The sequence below is a fragment of the Malurus melanocephalus genome, unplaced genomic scaffold, assembly GCF_030028575.1.
Source record: "Malurus melanocephalus ecotype Western Australia unplaced genomic scaffold, MMel_1.1 scaffold_165, whole genome shotgun sequence".
NCBI lineage: Eukaryota > Metazoa > Chordata > Aves > Passeriformes > Maluridae > Malurus > Malurus melanocephalus.
Window position 1 is genome coordinate 1,011,197 of NW_026623397.1, and position 16,773 is coordinate 1,027,969.

General features: G+C 51.0%; 1 protein-coding gene across 1 annotated transcript; it reads left to right on the top strand.

The window, feature by feature from the left end:
• Positions 1-958: 958 nt before the first annotated feature.
• Positions 959-14,752, top strand: CTSD (cathepsin D). The gene is made up of 9 exons (XM_057372164.1): positions 959-1,252; positions 1,699-1,855; positions 4,150-4,273; positions 5,909-6,027; positions 9,584-9,783; positions 10,920-11,042; positions 12,190-12,334; positions 13,282-13,380; positions 14,020-14,752. The coding sequence occupies exons 1-9, from the start codon at positions 1,191-1,193 to the stop codon at positions 14,179-14,181; spliced, it is 1,191 nt and encodes a 396-aa protein (XP_057228147.1). The 5' UTR covers positions 959-1,190; the 3' UTR covers positions 14,182-14,752.
• The last annotated feature ends 2,021 nt before the right edge of the window (positions 14,753-16,773 follow it).

Consider the following 16,773-nt stretch of genomic DNA (forward strand, 5'->3'; position numbering starts at 1 on the left):
CGTAAGTGAGGTGCCAGCGACRTGACCCAGCAATTTTCCAGAAGCTGAATGAAAATGAATGTTATAGGAGAAGGATGGGCACCCCACTGCAAAGCCAGGAGTCCCCCACTCCAGCAATACCCAGCTCATCCCACAGCCTACTGCTTGCCTATYGCCAAGGCTGGGCACAAGCAGGAGCAGAAAACAAGCCCTCCTAGCCCTAGGATTTGGAAGGGAAAATGTCYGTAAATCCGATTTCATTTTTGTTGTTTTTCTAACAGGTCTTGTGGCACTATAAGACTTAGTCGGGGTAATCTGGGCAGAGGTTAGCTGTGGCTGCTGCCTCCTGAGGTGGGGTGACATCTCTAAGCCCAGTTATGACATCTGGATGGTGGCAAAGAGCCCATCCTGTTGGTCCCCGATGCTCAGTCTGGTGAGGGGATGTCTGCTGGTGGCCGCTGCCCCTGCCCGGGCTCTGCCCTGCACCAGCATCGCTCTCCAGGGCTGCAGGTGGCCCAAAACCACCACAGTGCATTTTGAGGGGAGGCAATCCCCCCAAGCTCCCAAAAAAGCTGTGGCCTAGGACGTGCCCATCTTCCCCAGAAAGGCCGAGCTCGGAGGGCTGAGTCCCCCAAACTGAAGAGATCCTGGGGCCAGGGAGAAACCTGGGGCTGGGGGCAGCGGTGCACAGTGAAACCCCCGTGCTGACAGCGGGTGGGYGGCCGAGGTCCGGGACTCGGGCTCTGCTGCCTGGAGCAGCGCGTATGTCGTGCATCCCCCTCTCCACTCCCCTGAGAGAAAAAAAACCAAAAGCCAGAAAACTTGGAAAGAACGAAAAAAACCACCAAGCAGAAGGAAGTTAAAGGCAGTCCAGAAGGAGCACGCGCGGCCGGGCGGGCATCTCGTGACTGATTTCATGGTGTTTATTCCCCTTTCCCAGGGGCTGAGTCACGGCCCGAGGCGCCGGGGGTCAGCCYGGGGGGGCCGTGAGGCGGCGCCCCCGGCCCTCGCCCGCTCCCCGCCCCGGCCCGCCCTCACGTGACGCCGCCGGTTGCAATTTTAGACCGTCAGCTGACTCCAGAATCCGTGGAGAGGGGCCGCTCTCCCTACAAAAACAGGGACGAGAACCCAGAGCGGCGTCGCGGCCTCTCAGCGCCTGCACCTCCAGCCTCTGACCGCTCGCCRCCGCCGCCACCAGCGCCATCGCCGCCATGGGTCCCCGCGGCCTCCTGCTGCTGCTCGCCCTGGCCGGGTCCTGCGCCGCCCTTATCAGGTGAGAGGAGGGGTTCCTCAGGGGCTGCTCAGTCTCCCGGCTTGGGGGGGACATGGGACAGGCACGCTGGTGCAGCGGTGGCCTCCGGGCTCCTCTCATAAACACCGCCATACGCGGGGGGCGCGCCCTCCATCAAAGCAGACCCAGGGGGGAAGGTCCGGACCCCCCCCCGTCCTGCCCGTGGAGGGGTCTCGCCCCAGCTTCCCTACACCCTGTAACCTCTGGCAGCCCGCCGGCCTTTCCCCTCATCCTTCGGCTGTGGGAAAAACACTGRACGCAGCACGGCGAGGGGGGGTCTAGCGTAGGGCGCTGGCGGGAGCCCAAACCCCACCCGCCTTCTGCTGGAGCGTCCCTTGTTTTGAGTGGAGCCCTGCTGCCCCCCTYCCTTATGGATTCCTTCCCTACACACCCCCTTTAACACGTGTATGTTTTCTGTCCCCACACAGGATCCCCCTGACCAAGTTCCCCTCCATGCGGCAGATCCTGACCGAGGCGGGCAGTGAGATCCCAGATACGAACTCTATCACCCAGGCCCTCAAATACAAGCTGGGCTTTGCCGAGGACGGTGAGCCCACTCCAGAGATTTTGAAGAATTACATGGATGTGAGTAACAGCCCTCCTGCGAGCCACCCCCCCTGCTGCAGTGAACTCCAGCACAATGCTGGGCAAGTGGCTGTCACTTAGGGGGGTACCCATCCCAGGGAGTGGTGAGACATGCCAGCCTCCCACCAGCCGGGAAGGCAAAAGAAGGAGAGGTTGTTGATCCTGTAGAACAGATTCATGCACCCCCACGGCTTAGTGAGTGGATGCCAAAAGGTGCTTCCTATCATTACTAAACTAAAAATACTAATGCTAGTAATTATAACAACAAACAACCCACAGCCACCTAAGCAGGAGAATTTCAGTTTGTGACCTATTTTCTTTCCCCTTTGTCACTAATTAACAATCATAAATAGGGGCCTGCTGACTTACAATCCTTCCTAGCATCATCTGGCCATTTGGATTCTCCTTTTGGCAAGACAACGGAGTAAAAATCGTGCTCTACTCTTTGAGGCATTAAGGCACAAATGAGTGACCATAGGGTAGCGGAAGAGGGCTCAAATTGGGCACTAGCTTACTATGGGACTGGGCATGCAGGACCCTCCCTCTTTCATCTTCTACACTGCCTTGGGAAAAGCCACCCTTTACCTCCACTTTCTTCTCAGCAACTTAGGGAGCAAAGGCACSTGTGTGGTGGTGGAAGGAGAAGCCAGATAAAGGACATGCAGTTTTGCCCTTGCCCTGCTGCGAGACACGTGTGGGGTTTACTATTTCAGGGTTCCTTATCGGGTACATTCACAGCTCTTGGCAGGGTAGRGTGTGAGCATTGGCTGGTAGAGAAAAGCTGGACCCAGCTATTCAGGCATTAATTCAGGATGTATCCCCATTGCTGCCCTTCCTATGGGGCTTTTGTCACCCAGCCARTGCTGTCCTGTACGGGGAAGGGCCACCGGTGTTTCAGTTGGCAGTGTTGAAAGCCAGGGCAAGTGGTTGTGTCACGGTGTTGTCTCTTGTAACCACAGCTCAGACCACCACTCAGGGTGGCACTGTTCTCCCTTGTCACAGGGGCACCAACCCAACCTGTGGTGGCAGATAAGGGACCATTGGGTCCCTCCTGGCCTGGCTGAAAATGCTTTTGCTGTCAAAGGAGCTGTTGGGACAATCCCCCACTAGCCTGCTTGTATGCTCCCTGTCAGCCCCTGGGACTCTTCATGGGTCTGTGTATGTGACAAACAGGGCCCCTGTACCGGGGGTTCATTTTCAAGCCCAAGCAGTAATTACAGAACACTGGAAGCAAGTGCTGCCTCCCCATTATGGCTAATTGAAATGAATTGTTTATTACGCAGCGAGGAACCCTTGCAAACTAAGCGCACAGGAGTTGAACAGCTTTGATAATCCTGTTTTCTTACCCCCCCCCCCCCCCCCCCCCTTTAACTGAGTACACGGGGGGTTTGGAACGGCTGCTGGTCAACTTCCCTTGCTAGCATCCTTCTCTCTAGGACCCTGAGCCAGTTGCACACTAGGCAAGACACAGCTCCTTGCCTGTTTTGGAGGACTGGGAAAAATTACTCCATGTAGGACCTGCCTTGCATTCTCCATTCATCCTCTCCTCTTTGGATAGAAGGATACCTTGCCAACAACTCAGCCATTCAARTTTCTTTCAGTCCCAGCAGAAATGCAGTCGCAGTGCAAACGGGTGTCCATCAGGTACCTGTGCTGTAGGGACTTCTCCCAGTCTCTCACCCTGTAGGCCTAAATCCACCTCTGGTGGTGCTGCTGATGCCCTTTGCTCCCACCACTCTTCTGGTCTTCTAGCTCTTGAAACTGAGTATTTGTTTATAACCCCCATCCCAGGAGCTCACCAGCAAGCACCAAAACCCCTGGCAGCTGTACCTCCACCTGCAGTGTGCGGTGCTGCTGCTCGCTGCAACCCACAGTTTCTCTGCAAACCTACGAGCAAAGCAGCTTCCCAGCCAGTTTCAGCTTTTCAATAACGCAGGTGTTTTGCTTGGCTTTCTTCCATGKTTTTTTTCCCATCCTTGTAGTGAACTTCATGATAGCCTGCAGACCTTCCCCCTTCTTCCCTGTCTCCTTGCCCCAGATGTCCTCCCCCGCACRCACCCATCCCATTGTCCTCAATTTATCCTTTTCACGCCCACTGTAATGAGTTGTGAACACTGAAGAGGAACCTCCYTTCCAGAGGACATAGTCTGGGAACCCATCAGTGCCAAAAACAAGGAGAAGGGCAATGTTTAGATAAGAAGCTGGTCCTCTATTGAACCTTAAGAGATTTTTTGATCTTTAATTCCTGCTTTTGGCCRGTTTCCTCTGCTCATGGCTCCTTTCTTCCTTTGCAGGCCCAGTATTACGGTGTGATCGGCATTGGAACACCCCCCCAGAATTTCACTGTGATCTTTGACACTGGCTCCTCCAACCTCTGGGTGCCATCCGTGCGCTGTTCCATGTTGGACATCGCTTGCAGTAAGTGTCATGRGTGCCAGACGTTGCTCAACAGCTTTTCCTTCCCTGCAAAATGCAGTGTCTTGCATTGCAAGAGGAGAAACTGAGGCAGCAGCACGAAAGGGCTTGCCAGAGGCTGATGGGCTTTTTAGGGTTAGTGCTGGAAATACAATCCCAGCTTCTTGCATCTATCCTTCATTAGCCCTTTTCTGGCTTTTTCCCCTTCCAAGTCCCCCCCCCCACAGGGCCAGATCTCTAATAGCTTCGGCCCTGCAGCAGGGGAGCAGCATCATCAGTTGTGATGTTTCTCCCCAAATTATAGACCAATGCTGCTGTTATCCTATTTTGCAAGGCTGACTCGTTTTAAGTCAGCCTCTTGCCAGATCTGATACAAACTGTCCTAGTTTCTGGTTTATTGCTGCACAGAGCATGTGCGTGCATGTTTGTGGAGTTATAATTAACAAGAGCCAGGTAGGCACAATGAAATGAGAATGTCACAGGGACTACAAGTTTTTATTATTCTGTGGTGTTCCTATGCAATAAACCTCCACAGCTGAAGATGTCAAACACGGCTGTGGTAAAATGTCATTTAAAAGCCGCTGGTTGCGCTACTTAAGCAAAGTGGAGAAACCTGTGGAGTCAACAAATGCAACCATGAAAGGTATTCCACAGTGCTCATTGGGAGTAGAGTGGAAATTTGGACTTCTTGAATGGCTCTGTAGTGCCCAGAGAGAAGACAGATCTTCTTTATACATACATTAAATGAGATTGAGTACAGCARCAGGGTGGTGAGGTCCAGATCTGCTCTGTCTCGGGGGTTCCTAATTTGTAGCAGGGAGCTGGTTCCTCATGGGAGTGCCTCGGGAGGTGCTGGGACCAAAGGGCTTGTTTTATGAATATACAAGTAGCTTAACCTCTTGCCAGACTGGAATCTAAGTTGGGACCCAGACAGCCCAGCTGGGAAACTCCTTGTGTAGCACTSTCACTTTGTGTAGGGCCTGGCTGGTTCATCCTCAGCTGCTGCCTGGACCACTCAGCAGCCAGCCTTGGACCTGCACTGGCCAGCTCTTGACTTGGGAGGAGTCTGTTGAGGAGGAATCTGCCTGGCCACAAAAACAGGGATTCCTTACAGCTCCCAATCTATCCAAAGGGAAAAGCAGSTTAGACTAGGGGAAAGCCCTTCTCCTCTGCAAATAAAGGAATATTTGGAGCTTTCTCTCTACTAAAAACAATGTATGAAAAATTTCCRGCTAGTTTTACTGAAAGAAACAGATAAGTCTATGAGATTAAAATATTGATGCCCAGAGCAGGCTGTATTTAAGCCCACCCCAGTTCTCCATGTTATGGGGAAGGACACATTACGCTTTGCTGACTAACACACCACACCAGCCACGTAACCTCTAGGCTTTTAATACCCAGTGGCCAAATCGGATTTAGCAGCCTGAATTGGATCTGCCCACCTAATTCCCCAGACACTGGAAATGTTTTGTTAAGCAGTCTGGGCTTGGCAAATGCTTGGTTCAGACCCATCTTCACATCATTGAGTGCCCATTTGTCCAGATAAGCTGGGTGGTGTGGGTTAGTTATTGTGGAACCGTAGGTATCAAGGAACACTAATGTTGTGTGTCCCCTTGTGTCCCCCCTTCCTGGCTGCAGTGCTGCACCACAAGTACGACTCCGGTAAATCCAGCACCTATGTGAAGAACGGCACTAAGTTTGCCATCCGGTATGGGACAGGGAGCTTGTCTGGATTCCTCAGTTCAGACACAGTCACGGTGAGTTATGACTGCCCCTGCCCTGAGCTGCCCCCAGCTGCTTTCAGTAGAGTGCTCAAAGCTGTTTGATTGCAATGGGTCTCCTTTCTTGAGTGTCCTACTCATCCTTCAGTGCTCTGTTTCCAAGTCTATTGAAACAGCATGGTGTGATGATGACTGTGTTCAGGTAACAATAACCGTGGCAGGCAGAAAAGGGAGAAGTTACTAATCTTCAGGTCAGCAGGCTGGGAGCGGGCACTGCTCATATAGTGCCCCTGCAAATATGGTCTCTGGCTCTCCCGCCCTCTTCTTGTTGACCYCAGAAACTTACCAGCCCAAGCACATGCTAGCATTACTGCACAGACTGCTGGTGGTGCCCAGCTTGTTCCTGACCAATATCCACACATTAGTGGATACCCACATGAGCAGCTGCTCAAACGYAGACCAGAAAAGGTCTCTTACTGCCCCATCTTGGTCTTGTGTTAAGAACTGGTGCTTATGCTTGTAACGGCTGGGTAACACCCTGGGGGGAGGTTCCCCCACAGTGTTCAGGGGCCAGCTTCAGTTTGCTGAGTGATGGTTCTTCTCAATTTCCTTTTCAGCAAGCAAATGCTGAGCTTTCTGTCCTGTGAAGGGCAAGTGCCTTTCATGACTTCCTCCCAGGTACAGATGCTCAGGAGAGTTTGCCAGCTGCCAGACRTCAGGGGTCCGTGTGCTCTCAGATTACTTGCTCTCCTGGCAGGGAGAGGAGCATGTGTTTGCTTTGCAGGGGGGAGAAATGTAGCAAAAGTTTTGAATAAGCACATAAATCTGGGTATTTGGAGGTTTCTGTTTAAATTCAGCTGAAAAGTATTGGCTTATCAATTCCATCAGAATCAAAAAAAAAAAAAAATCCAGGAGAAGCCTAAAGTGTGTGACTCTTGAAAGATGCACTCTTTAGCCCATTGCTACAACATGAAGATTTCAGGCTAGTCTGGAATCATCAGACATTGCCTCTACGCTGCATCCAAAGAAGCAAACTTTATTATCCTTAAAAAGTGTGGGCTTAATGCAGGGGCTGAAATGAGTCARAAAGAAAATTGCAGCTTTTTCTCTTTTTTTTGTTTTGTAATTGTCACCCTTATGCCTGTTTGCTAATTAGCTCTGCACTTCCCAGCAGCTCAGAGAAAGGATTTTGTGCCTCAGTTTATTCGGGAAGTGGGGATGGCTCTTTGCCATCCAAGAGCACAGATTGTAGAGTTTGGTTTCTGTCTGCACAGGAGCAAGAGAAACCTCTTGCATGGAGCTGAGCAGTGTCTCACTTGTAGTAGGCAGGAGCAAGGGTGACTGAGGGTCTGGGACCTTCAGCTTGGATGCTAGGATGCATCCTAGTGTGATGCATATGTTGTAGGCAAGCTCCCAGTCAGGTGTAGTCTGGAAATAAAGACATTGAGATGACCTTCAGGGTGACCCTCTTGGCTCCGGTCATTCTGGTGAGTGGAAGCAGCCACAACAACCTCTGCTAGGACTGACATTTGACCAAAAGATGCTTGTTGGTGTGTAGTTCAGAGTCCCTCAGCCCTGATTTTTTTTATTGTTTATTTGAGAGAACGATGAGCTCATGTTGAACATCCTCTCTCATTCTGTGGAGGAGAGTAGTGGCTCAGTAGTGCCACACTCCACAGTGMTGCTGGCTCTCCAAAGAGCAATGGGTTCAACCAGTCCTGTGCTGCTCAGGTGTCTCATCCTTCTATCATGGCCCGACCTTGGGATGACCTTCAGGGACAGCAGAGGAACCATGGCACACGAGGTCTCTGCCATGACTTGTAGATACACTGCTCGGGAGATGACTTTCCTTGCCTCTTCCCTGTGCCTCTGCACCCCAAGCCCTGGTGTCACATCGTGCCACAAAGTCCCTCACCTCTTGGTCTGCCTTTGCCATCCATTGCTTGCCCACTGGCTGAGGCTACTAATGAGGAGGCTGGGTGAGCGGTGGAGTGCCGACACCTGTCTGCAAAGTGCTGGAGGGTGGCCACCACATGGCCATCCACTGGACATGGTTTTTGGTTGCTCAGTGTCTGGATGAGAGCCAGCCATGGGACAGAGGCAAAGGATCTGCCAYGTGGCAGCAGCACTCTGCTAGAAATGGTCTTGGGTTTCAGTCCTGCTGAGGACCAAATACAGGCAGGGTCTGCTGAGAATCCATGACTGAGCCGGTATCTGCCTCCCCCTTGGGATGTGCAAGCAGGGGCAATATTCAAACAAACCTGGCACTCAGTGTTATAAGTCCATTGCATTTTACTCTTTTTTTTRAAGTGGAAGCTTTATTAAACTTCCTGAGCTGCTGAGGACCAGCCGTGCCGAGGGGTGGCTTTGGTAAACCTGCAGAGTACAACCGGGGCGCACACCAGCAAGCGGATGCRTYGCCGCGTGCTCTTTCCCCCCACATCCTGCCCTGTGGCTTTTAGCTTTCGCAAGGCTCGATCGCCCTTTCCTAGTGCAATCCTCAATACCATTAAAGGCAGCACTGCTGTCCCAGCCTTGCATTGTCTAACCCTGGGGGGATATTARTAATTTGCAGGGATCGTTATCTGCCATCAGGTAGGAGAAGCCAGCTTGTCAGTCCAGCCTGGCTCACTACAGGACTGCTAGCTGCAGGCTGAGAGGCTGAAATTGTCCTAGCGTGGATGCTAAAATTGCCTGTGGTCAGSCAGAAGCTCACAAGCCTCCTGAGCTCCTAGAGCCAGGAGCCAGCAGATGTGTCCTGCTCCCCATGAGCAGAGCTGTGCTTTCTCTGATCATCTTTCTGGGGATCTGCCCTTGCAGGGCATTTCAGCTTTCCAGTGGGGAATGCCAGTCCTTCTCATGGCGGGCAAGAGAGGTGACCTTTGAATTCTCAGTACTCTGCTTGCTATTTTYGTGCTTCAGGCTCAACCTCGCTTTCTTGGCTGGGTCCTTTCCCCTCTCATGGGAGKTCTCTGCAGGTTGGTGGCTCTTTCAAGAGATTCAGCAATATCCTGGGGATATTTCTCATATAGGAGAGATCACAGGGGTTGTGGGCTGAGGTGAGAGGGATTTGTGCTCCCAAGCGAGGACGGGTGCAGCACCCCAGAAGGTAGGATACACAGATGACTTAGAAGATGTCCAGAGTGGAGAAGAGGATTAAAAGGCATAACACTAGAACTTTKCAGACTAAAAGGAAAGGATTAAGTGGGTGATAGGGGAGGAGCTGTAGGARGGACAAAGAAGTATGGGTCCTCTGTGCAAAGAGGACGGGCTACAGAGCAGCAAGGCCAGTGCTGGGACACTGCAAAAGGCTARAAGGATTCTCATGCCCTAAGAGGTATGCCAGGCTTTTCAGGGACTCAGGAGGTTCCACTGAGCCAGAGTTGCCAGTCTCTTCCCCTGGCAAGAGTGGCACCAGTTATCTGGTTTCTGCAGCTGCCTACAAATGCAATGGTGAAAATGGGCAGGAGTGTGGCAGCACACTGAGGGATGTGCCACATCCTGTGTTCAGTAAGGTTCCATTACCACCCTGGTTTCCTGAGTCTGTTTTCTTTACCATCTACTTTTCCCTTCCCTCCCCATCTCCCCACAGCTTGGTGACTTGAAAATCCAGCATCAGGTCTTTGGGGAGGCCACGAAGCAGCCAGGCACGACATTCATCGCTGCCAAGTTTGATGGCATCCTGGGCCTGGCATACAAAAGGATCTCTGTGCAGGACGTCACACCTTTCTTCGATAACGTCATGGACCAGAAGCTGATCCCAGAAAATGTGTTCTCTTTCTATCTAAACAGGTAGTGTTGAGTTTGGTGKCACACCTCTGGTTGTGAGGGCAAGCCCAGCAGGCTTTTCTCTGTCTCCCAGTAGCACCTCTTGTCATATGCTGTTTTACAACGCTGGACAGCACTTCCCAGTTGGAGAAGTCTCAGCAAGTTCTGCTTGTAGGAGCAGTCAGGCCAAAACCTCTTATGTGTGCTGCTCTGAAGTAAGAAGGGAAGTAGAAATGCAGCTATTTTATTGATAAAAAACTTTGTGGAGCTGTGACCAGATTTYCTAACCGATTAATAGACAGAGGATGTTTCCAAAAGAAAGAGAAATAATAATAAAGGCTGTGATCATCAGATTGCATGCTGCTAGTGCCGTAAACAGTCCCAGTCTGCTGCCAAAATTCATAAGCCATGTGGTCACCACCATGTCTCCTCCCAGGCAAGCATGCCCCACCCCAGTCATCCCTAATAAGAGGGCTGATAGTCTCTCACCACCCTGGGAAATCCTCCTTTGCAGCTGCCAGCACCTTTCCATCTACTGTTGCTCCCCACAGGACACCCCATCACTTTTCTGGCACCGCAGCAGCGACTCTGAGCTACCTGAGCCCAAAAAGTAGCACACCAAGAGCAGGGAGGACAGAGAGGGCTGCTGCTGGCCATTCAAGCACCAGCCCTCCCCCATCACCATATTTCTTCCCATCTGCTCAGCAGTGAGCTGTTATCTGATGGTAACCTTGAGGATTCACTCCACGGCTACTGGTTGGCACAGTGTCGAGTGCTGATAACCTAACCCTGCATAAGCCGTGTCTAGCCCTGCACAGGCACTTTTTGCAAGCTGATTTAGGGAGTCCTTTTGTCAGTGTTCAGTTCCCCTTTGCCATTCTCTTCTGTGAGTTTCTTCAGGTGTCTGTGAGAAAATACCAGGTGGAGAAAGCTGCAGGATGCTTTGGCTGGGCCAAAATAATCCTATTTCCCCATCYCAGCCTATCTCACAGTATCTGTCCTTATATTGACATAACATAGCACAATGTAGGTTGTCTGTCTCCAATACTGTTAATGCTATGCTTCACCCCCAAGCAGCCCAGCACGTATTTTTGGGGCACTTGAAGCAGGTTCTTCTTGCCTTGTCCCTCATGTTCACAGGTTTGGGTATTKTTTTTCAGAGACCCCTCTGGTGAGCCTGGTGGTGAGCTGGTCCTGGGAGGGACCGACCCCAAGTATTACAAGGGCGAGTTCAGCTGGATGAATGTCACACGCAAGGCCTATTGGCAGATCCACATGGATGGGTAAGTTCCTCATCCACTCGACTACATGTGTGGGGTCACATGTGCAGACAGCACATGCCTGAGGCTTGGCTGAGATCCTCCTCGAAAAGGAATCGTCCCTGCAGCCCATGCACAACAAAAAAAGCAGGTTAAAATCCCACCCTAGGACTGGGTATTTGTCAAGGTTGCTGGAAGGAGACGAGAGGCAGAAACCATAGATGATCTGCAAAATYCTTTCCTCTTCTTTATGGCTTGACCTTTGAAAATGCCTTCTGTGTCCTTGCAAAGTGGGGTAGAATGCCAGTGTGTTCTCCTTGCAGGCAGGGCGAGCCCCACAGATTAAACCCYGGTTTTGCTCAGTTCTCAGCAAGGTCTGAGCTGCATGGCTCTCTTGCACACAGCTCCGGAAGAGCAGGATGAGGCCTCAGGAAGCCAGCCCTTGACTGAAGGGCACAGYGCAGCAATCAGTGCGCATTGTTGGAGGCAGAGGGAAGGAGAGCAGCCTGAGCTGCCGGCCACCAGCCCCATGGTCTATTCTGAGCTCTCCCACGTGATGGGAACTTAAAAGTGGCCTGTGATCAGAGTGTGTCCTTTTCCTGGGAATCACATCCCTCCCCAGTGCAGGGTTTTAGTTCTCATTTTCCCCCAGCCTTGCAGCATTGGCAAAGTGTGGCAGACCCTTGGCTAGAGGATTTTGTCTGTCTACTGCTGTGAAATGTGATACGGGTGAGGAAGCCAGGCAGCTCCTGTCTCRCCTTTCCTCTGTACAGAAACCTTCCCTTGCCAATGGCTGTCACGCCACTCCTTTAACCCTTTGTTTTTCTGCAGTAGCACAGGCCATACAAGTACATAATTAACTTCCCATAGCGCTCTCCCGTGTCCATTAGCTGTGGGGCTTACTCTGGAGTGCAGGTAGCAAGCAGGGTACACAGGCAGCATCCAGGTTCTCTGCAGAAACATACTTAAAGTTCAAGGTACCTGCTCAGTCACGAGCAGGCAATAGGGAGCCAGGGGTTCTGTGCACTGAGTTGGTGCTGCATCAGTGTTTCTGAGTATCTGTCCTTCCTGGGTGTCTGTCAGCCCTCCCTTGCCTGCCTGTGTACTGCTTCCTGCAGCCTTCACTAGGAGGCCTCTAAGGGTTTTCTAATGTCTGGACATCTCTCCCCAGGGTGAAYGTTGCCAACGGGGTGAGCGTGTGTGAGGGGGGCTGCGAGGCCATYGTGGACACAGGAACCTCACTCATCACTGGCCCCACCAAAGAAGTGAAGAAGATACAGGCAGCCATTGGTGCAAAACCTCTCATGAAAGGCGAGGTGAGGCTGGACTGGAAATGTGGGAGTCTATGGCCATCACAGCATCTATGCTTGCACTCTAATTTGCACTCAGATGCTTKTTGAGACCCTTCTGCTCCCTCTGATCTTTGTTCCCAGCCTGTGCTCCTGGAAAAGCCACTGGCACAGCAGGGATCTCTTTATCTTTGGACCCTGGGTGGCATTCACCACCCTGCTCATGTTCATGGTAAAAAGTCCAGATCCCATGAACTTAGGGAAACTTTGAGTCACCTCTGCCACCCACCTCTGGAAGGTGGAAGAGGAGGGATCCTGAGTTGCAGCTGAGGCCAAGGATTCACATTAATGTGAGTCCAGAGACRCTTTAATACAAGTATATTACATGCAAATGACAACACTTTGTTGCCAAGTTTTCAACCATCAAAGTTAATCTCACAAGGCTCTCTCTCCTCCCTGAAATTGTGGAAGAATATGGGTTATAAAGACCCTGTAGAACTAAATGCCCTGCTCTGAAAGTCCTCTCAAATCAGAGCCATGAGCACTTGTAGGGCATTTCTGCAGTATCAGAGGCCCCAGGCTGCAGCAACAATTGGCTTAAACCTGCCATCATCCCTAAGACTTGCTACTGTTGRTGAAACTGGTTTTGTCAGTTCATTACACTCTGAATCCCTCTGTGCTGAGCCCACAGGAGCTGCCTCTCCTCTGGTAAAGATCCCCAACTGTGCCACATCAGCTGTGGCACCCTGGGACTCATCAGAGCCAAAAGCTGAATCTAACTTCCTTTGGCTTCGTCCTTATCAATCAGCTTGGAGCCCTAGGCAGGGAGCAGCCTACTTACCCCAGGTCAAGCTTCTTCTGCACCCTGAGAAGAGCTAATTTTGGGCAAAACCATAGCAAAGATGTGATTGTGCTTAAGGAAGACTTGAGAGTGTGGGAGGTCCAATCTAAAGCCTTTGCTGTTGCAATTTCAGTACATGGTCCCCTGTGAGAAAGTGCCAACACTGCCTAACGTCACGATGGTACTAGGAGGGAAGAGCTACGAGCTCACAGGAGAGCAGTATATCCTCAAGGTATGTCCAGATTTGTTCAGCCTTATGCTTCTTCCCCTGGCTTTTACTTTCACTTCTCCAAAACGCAAAAGCAGCCAAAGCAGTGCTGGAGCTGGTGCTTGAGAAGAAGTCTGAAAGATTGGGATGTCAGGGTGATGGCACTGCTGATGGATCCAGGTAACCTCACCAAGGTTTYACAGGAATGAGACCCCTTGCATAATGCTTGTGAGGGATAGCAGGATGGGAGAGGAAGGGGAGGCAGTCTGTTGCATCACCTTCTACGAACATTTAGCTCTTTTCTGGTGCCATGATGCCAGCCTTATTATAGCAGAGGCCACCAGCCTGTCATTTAAGCCATCAGAATCAACTTGCAAGGACAATCTTGTGCAGACTTGTACCAATGGCTCTATTTCAGAGATGTGGGGGCTGGGAGGTTTATGGTCAAGTTCACCTTTGCTTGATGCTTTAGTGCTTAAGGGAGGGGGAGCTGGGTTTGAAGCCACAGAAGCAGTGGGCTGGGAGTCAGTGGGTTGGCTATCTGTGGATCTCAGCCTGGGAGAAGCTGAAGCATAGGCATTCTGGCAGGTATTCTTGCCAAGCCTGCAACGTTGAGGGAAGGGATTGACCTGCTTAGATTGAAGCTCTCACTCTTCTTTCTAGATTGGCGCTGCAGGACAGGTGATATGCATGAGTGGCTTTTCAGGCCTGGACATCCCACCCCCTGGGGGCCCGCTCTGGATCCTGGGAGATGTCTTCATTGGACCCTACTACTCCGTCTTTGACCGTGATAACAACCGTGTTGGTTTTGCCCAAAGTGCCTAAACACCTAACCCCACTGTCTCTGCCAGACACACACACCTACACACACACACACACACACACACACACACACGGGAGCTGTAGAGAAAGGTTACCAGTATTAGAAACCCAGTGAGCGGAAAGGAGAAAAAAAAACAGAAAAAGAAATGGAACTAGATTTAAAATTACATGGAAAATAGTCATTAGTGCCCTACTAGCTACTTTTTCCACTCTGTTGAGTAAGTGGTGCTGGGAGGTCTCTAGCTGACAACTCCAGCTGGAGTAGTCYGTTGCTTTACTGCTAGGTCTTCCAATAGTTCTTTTTCAGAATAATTCTCAGAGCTGAACAGGRCCCTCTCACATCTCCCAGCACTGGTGTCCTTCCTGGCCACGGTGCAGCTGCCTAAAGCCAGCCCCTGGCACCTCTGTTCCTGCAGAGGTTATGCTACTGCTCTTGAGTTTGGGCTTCTGTGCTGGGGGAGAGAGACAAGGGAAGGCTGTCTTGCACATTAGTTCTTGCTTTTTCACTCATGAAGTCAGAGAGTGGATGGTGGGGGAGAATCTGTCTTTATGACCCCTTCTTGGTAGGTTGAGGCCAGGTTGGTAGGTTGAGGTTGATGACCAGTAGGGCATTTCTCAAGGACTTCATGCTGGCTTGGTCCTAGAAGAGCATATCCTGGGCTRGGGTGATGGGGAATCATGGTAGTGTGCCAGGGGATGAGTTTCAGAGCTTGAGGGCTCTGGTGGTGTGTTTTGTTTAGTGATGGCACTAGTGAGAGAGCTGGGAGGCATGATATCCATGTGCCTGACATAACAAGACAAGGGTTTATAGGGGGGCTCTAGCCTGTGGGGCTTTTCAGTCCGTATGAATATTAAGGGGTCAAGGTAGGTTATAATAGAGGTTACTTGATTTCAGGGCCATGAAGGTCCAGCCTTCTGCTGAGCAAAGTCACGTGGCACAAGTTCTCTTGAGTTTAGTGACCTCCTCCCAGGTTCCCCAAASAAGTCTTCCCAGCTTCATCCACAGTGAATTGAGAATAATGTTTCCTAAAGCAACTAAGTGACCTACAAGCTAAAATCATACTGATAAAATCCWTATTTATGTCAGCCACATTAAGACTTTTTGGAAACATGATTCACAGCATTTTGAACTGCCCAAAACTCAAGAGACAGTTGGCAGAGCCAGCAGACCTGGGCAGAAGGATGCCATGGCAGCTCCTGGATTTGCATTCGCTTTCCCTGCTCCCCTGTCGCAAAATCCACTGCCTTTAACGCCTTCTGTACCTGCTTTCCAYTTTGCTAACGCTGGTGAGCTCTGTGTTGCAGACAGTGAGGCACAATTCTGCTTTGAAGAGGTTATAGCCAATTGAGCTGTGTGCACAGATCCTCCCAGAGAGCCGGGATCTGCACATGTGGAGCCACTTGCTGGGCTGGCACTGGTAGGCAAACACTGGTGGAGCTGGGAGGATGATAAAATTAGTTTTAAGCAGTACTGGAAAGCAGAAGAGAGCCTGCCAAGAATCCCAGCCCCTGTATTGGGAGTGAAAGACTCTCTTCATTTTCCCAGTGTCCTGAAGTTAAGGGAGTGATAGCAGATGAGGAGCAAAGCTGAGAATGGCAAAAGGATAAAATTAGCAGCAGCCATGACCCCAGACCAGGCTAAACAGATGGCAAAACCCTGGCTACCCAAAATTCACTTACATTCATGCCAGCAGTAGCAGTGAGGCCAACAAATTTTGTGAGGAAGGCTTTTGGGCAGTGAGTGAATAGACAGTTTTGCCCAGTGAAATAAGTTTGGCACTCTAACCATGCCTCACCTTGGAGGGGTCTGGCATGGACAGTGAGGACAGGCGTGGGCACACTTGGGACACATCCACTATCTCCTGCAACCCCAGATGTGACAAATGCTGCTCCTCAAGCCTGCTTCTGCCTCATTGTAGTCTTCATCTGGAACACTGCATCCGGACACCAAAGGACATCTGTTGTAGACTGGCCAGAGAACAGTAGCTTGTTACCAAAAAAAAAACAAAAAACCTTCAGTAGCTACTCCAGAATCAGCAAATATTCAGCACCTCTCCAGAGATCTTCAGTTGCACACCAGTTAAGTGCCCAGAGCTCCTCTAAATTGTGCTACATCACTTCCCAGCTGCAGGATTTCTTCAGCACAGTGAGAGTACCTGCTAAACAGACTTCATGTGAGGAGGAAGCTTGACATGGACCTGGCAGTGGGTTTTGAATACCTTCAGCATCAGGTTTTAGTGGGATGTGCAGCACGGCCCCAGCTGGAGCCCCTGGGCCGTGGCTGTGCCTCCTGCGTGGTGATTGCGGTGTCTGGCAGGAGGCAGGAGGCTGCTGCCTGGGGGAAGAGCATGGCCCAGAGCGATGCCCTGAGGGACACACTTTAGGAAAGGCTGGAGGACCAGTTCACTGCAGCCTTCCCTGAGTGGGTCTCCTCCCCTTGTTCTTTGATTTGCATTTTTAAACCSATCTCTAATCGTGTGACTGGTTTTCAAAAATTATTTTGCTGTCAGAATTATTGTCTCTTCATAGAAAATTGAAAACAAAATACAGTATTTTCCCCTTTAACTCTGAGAGTGGTCTTTTCTTTTGCACTTT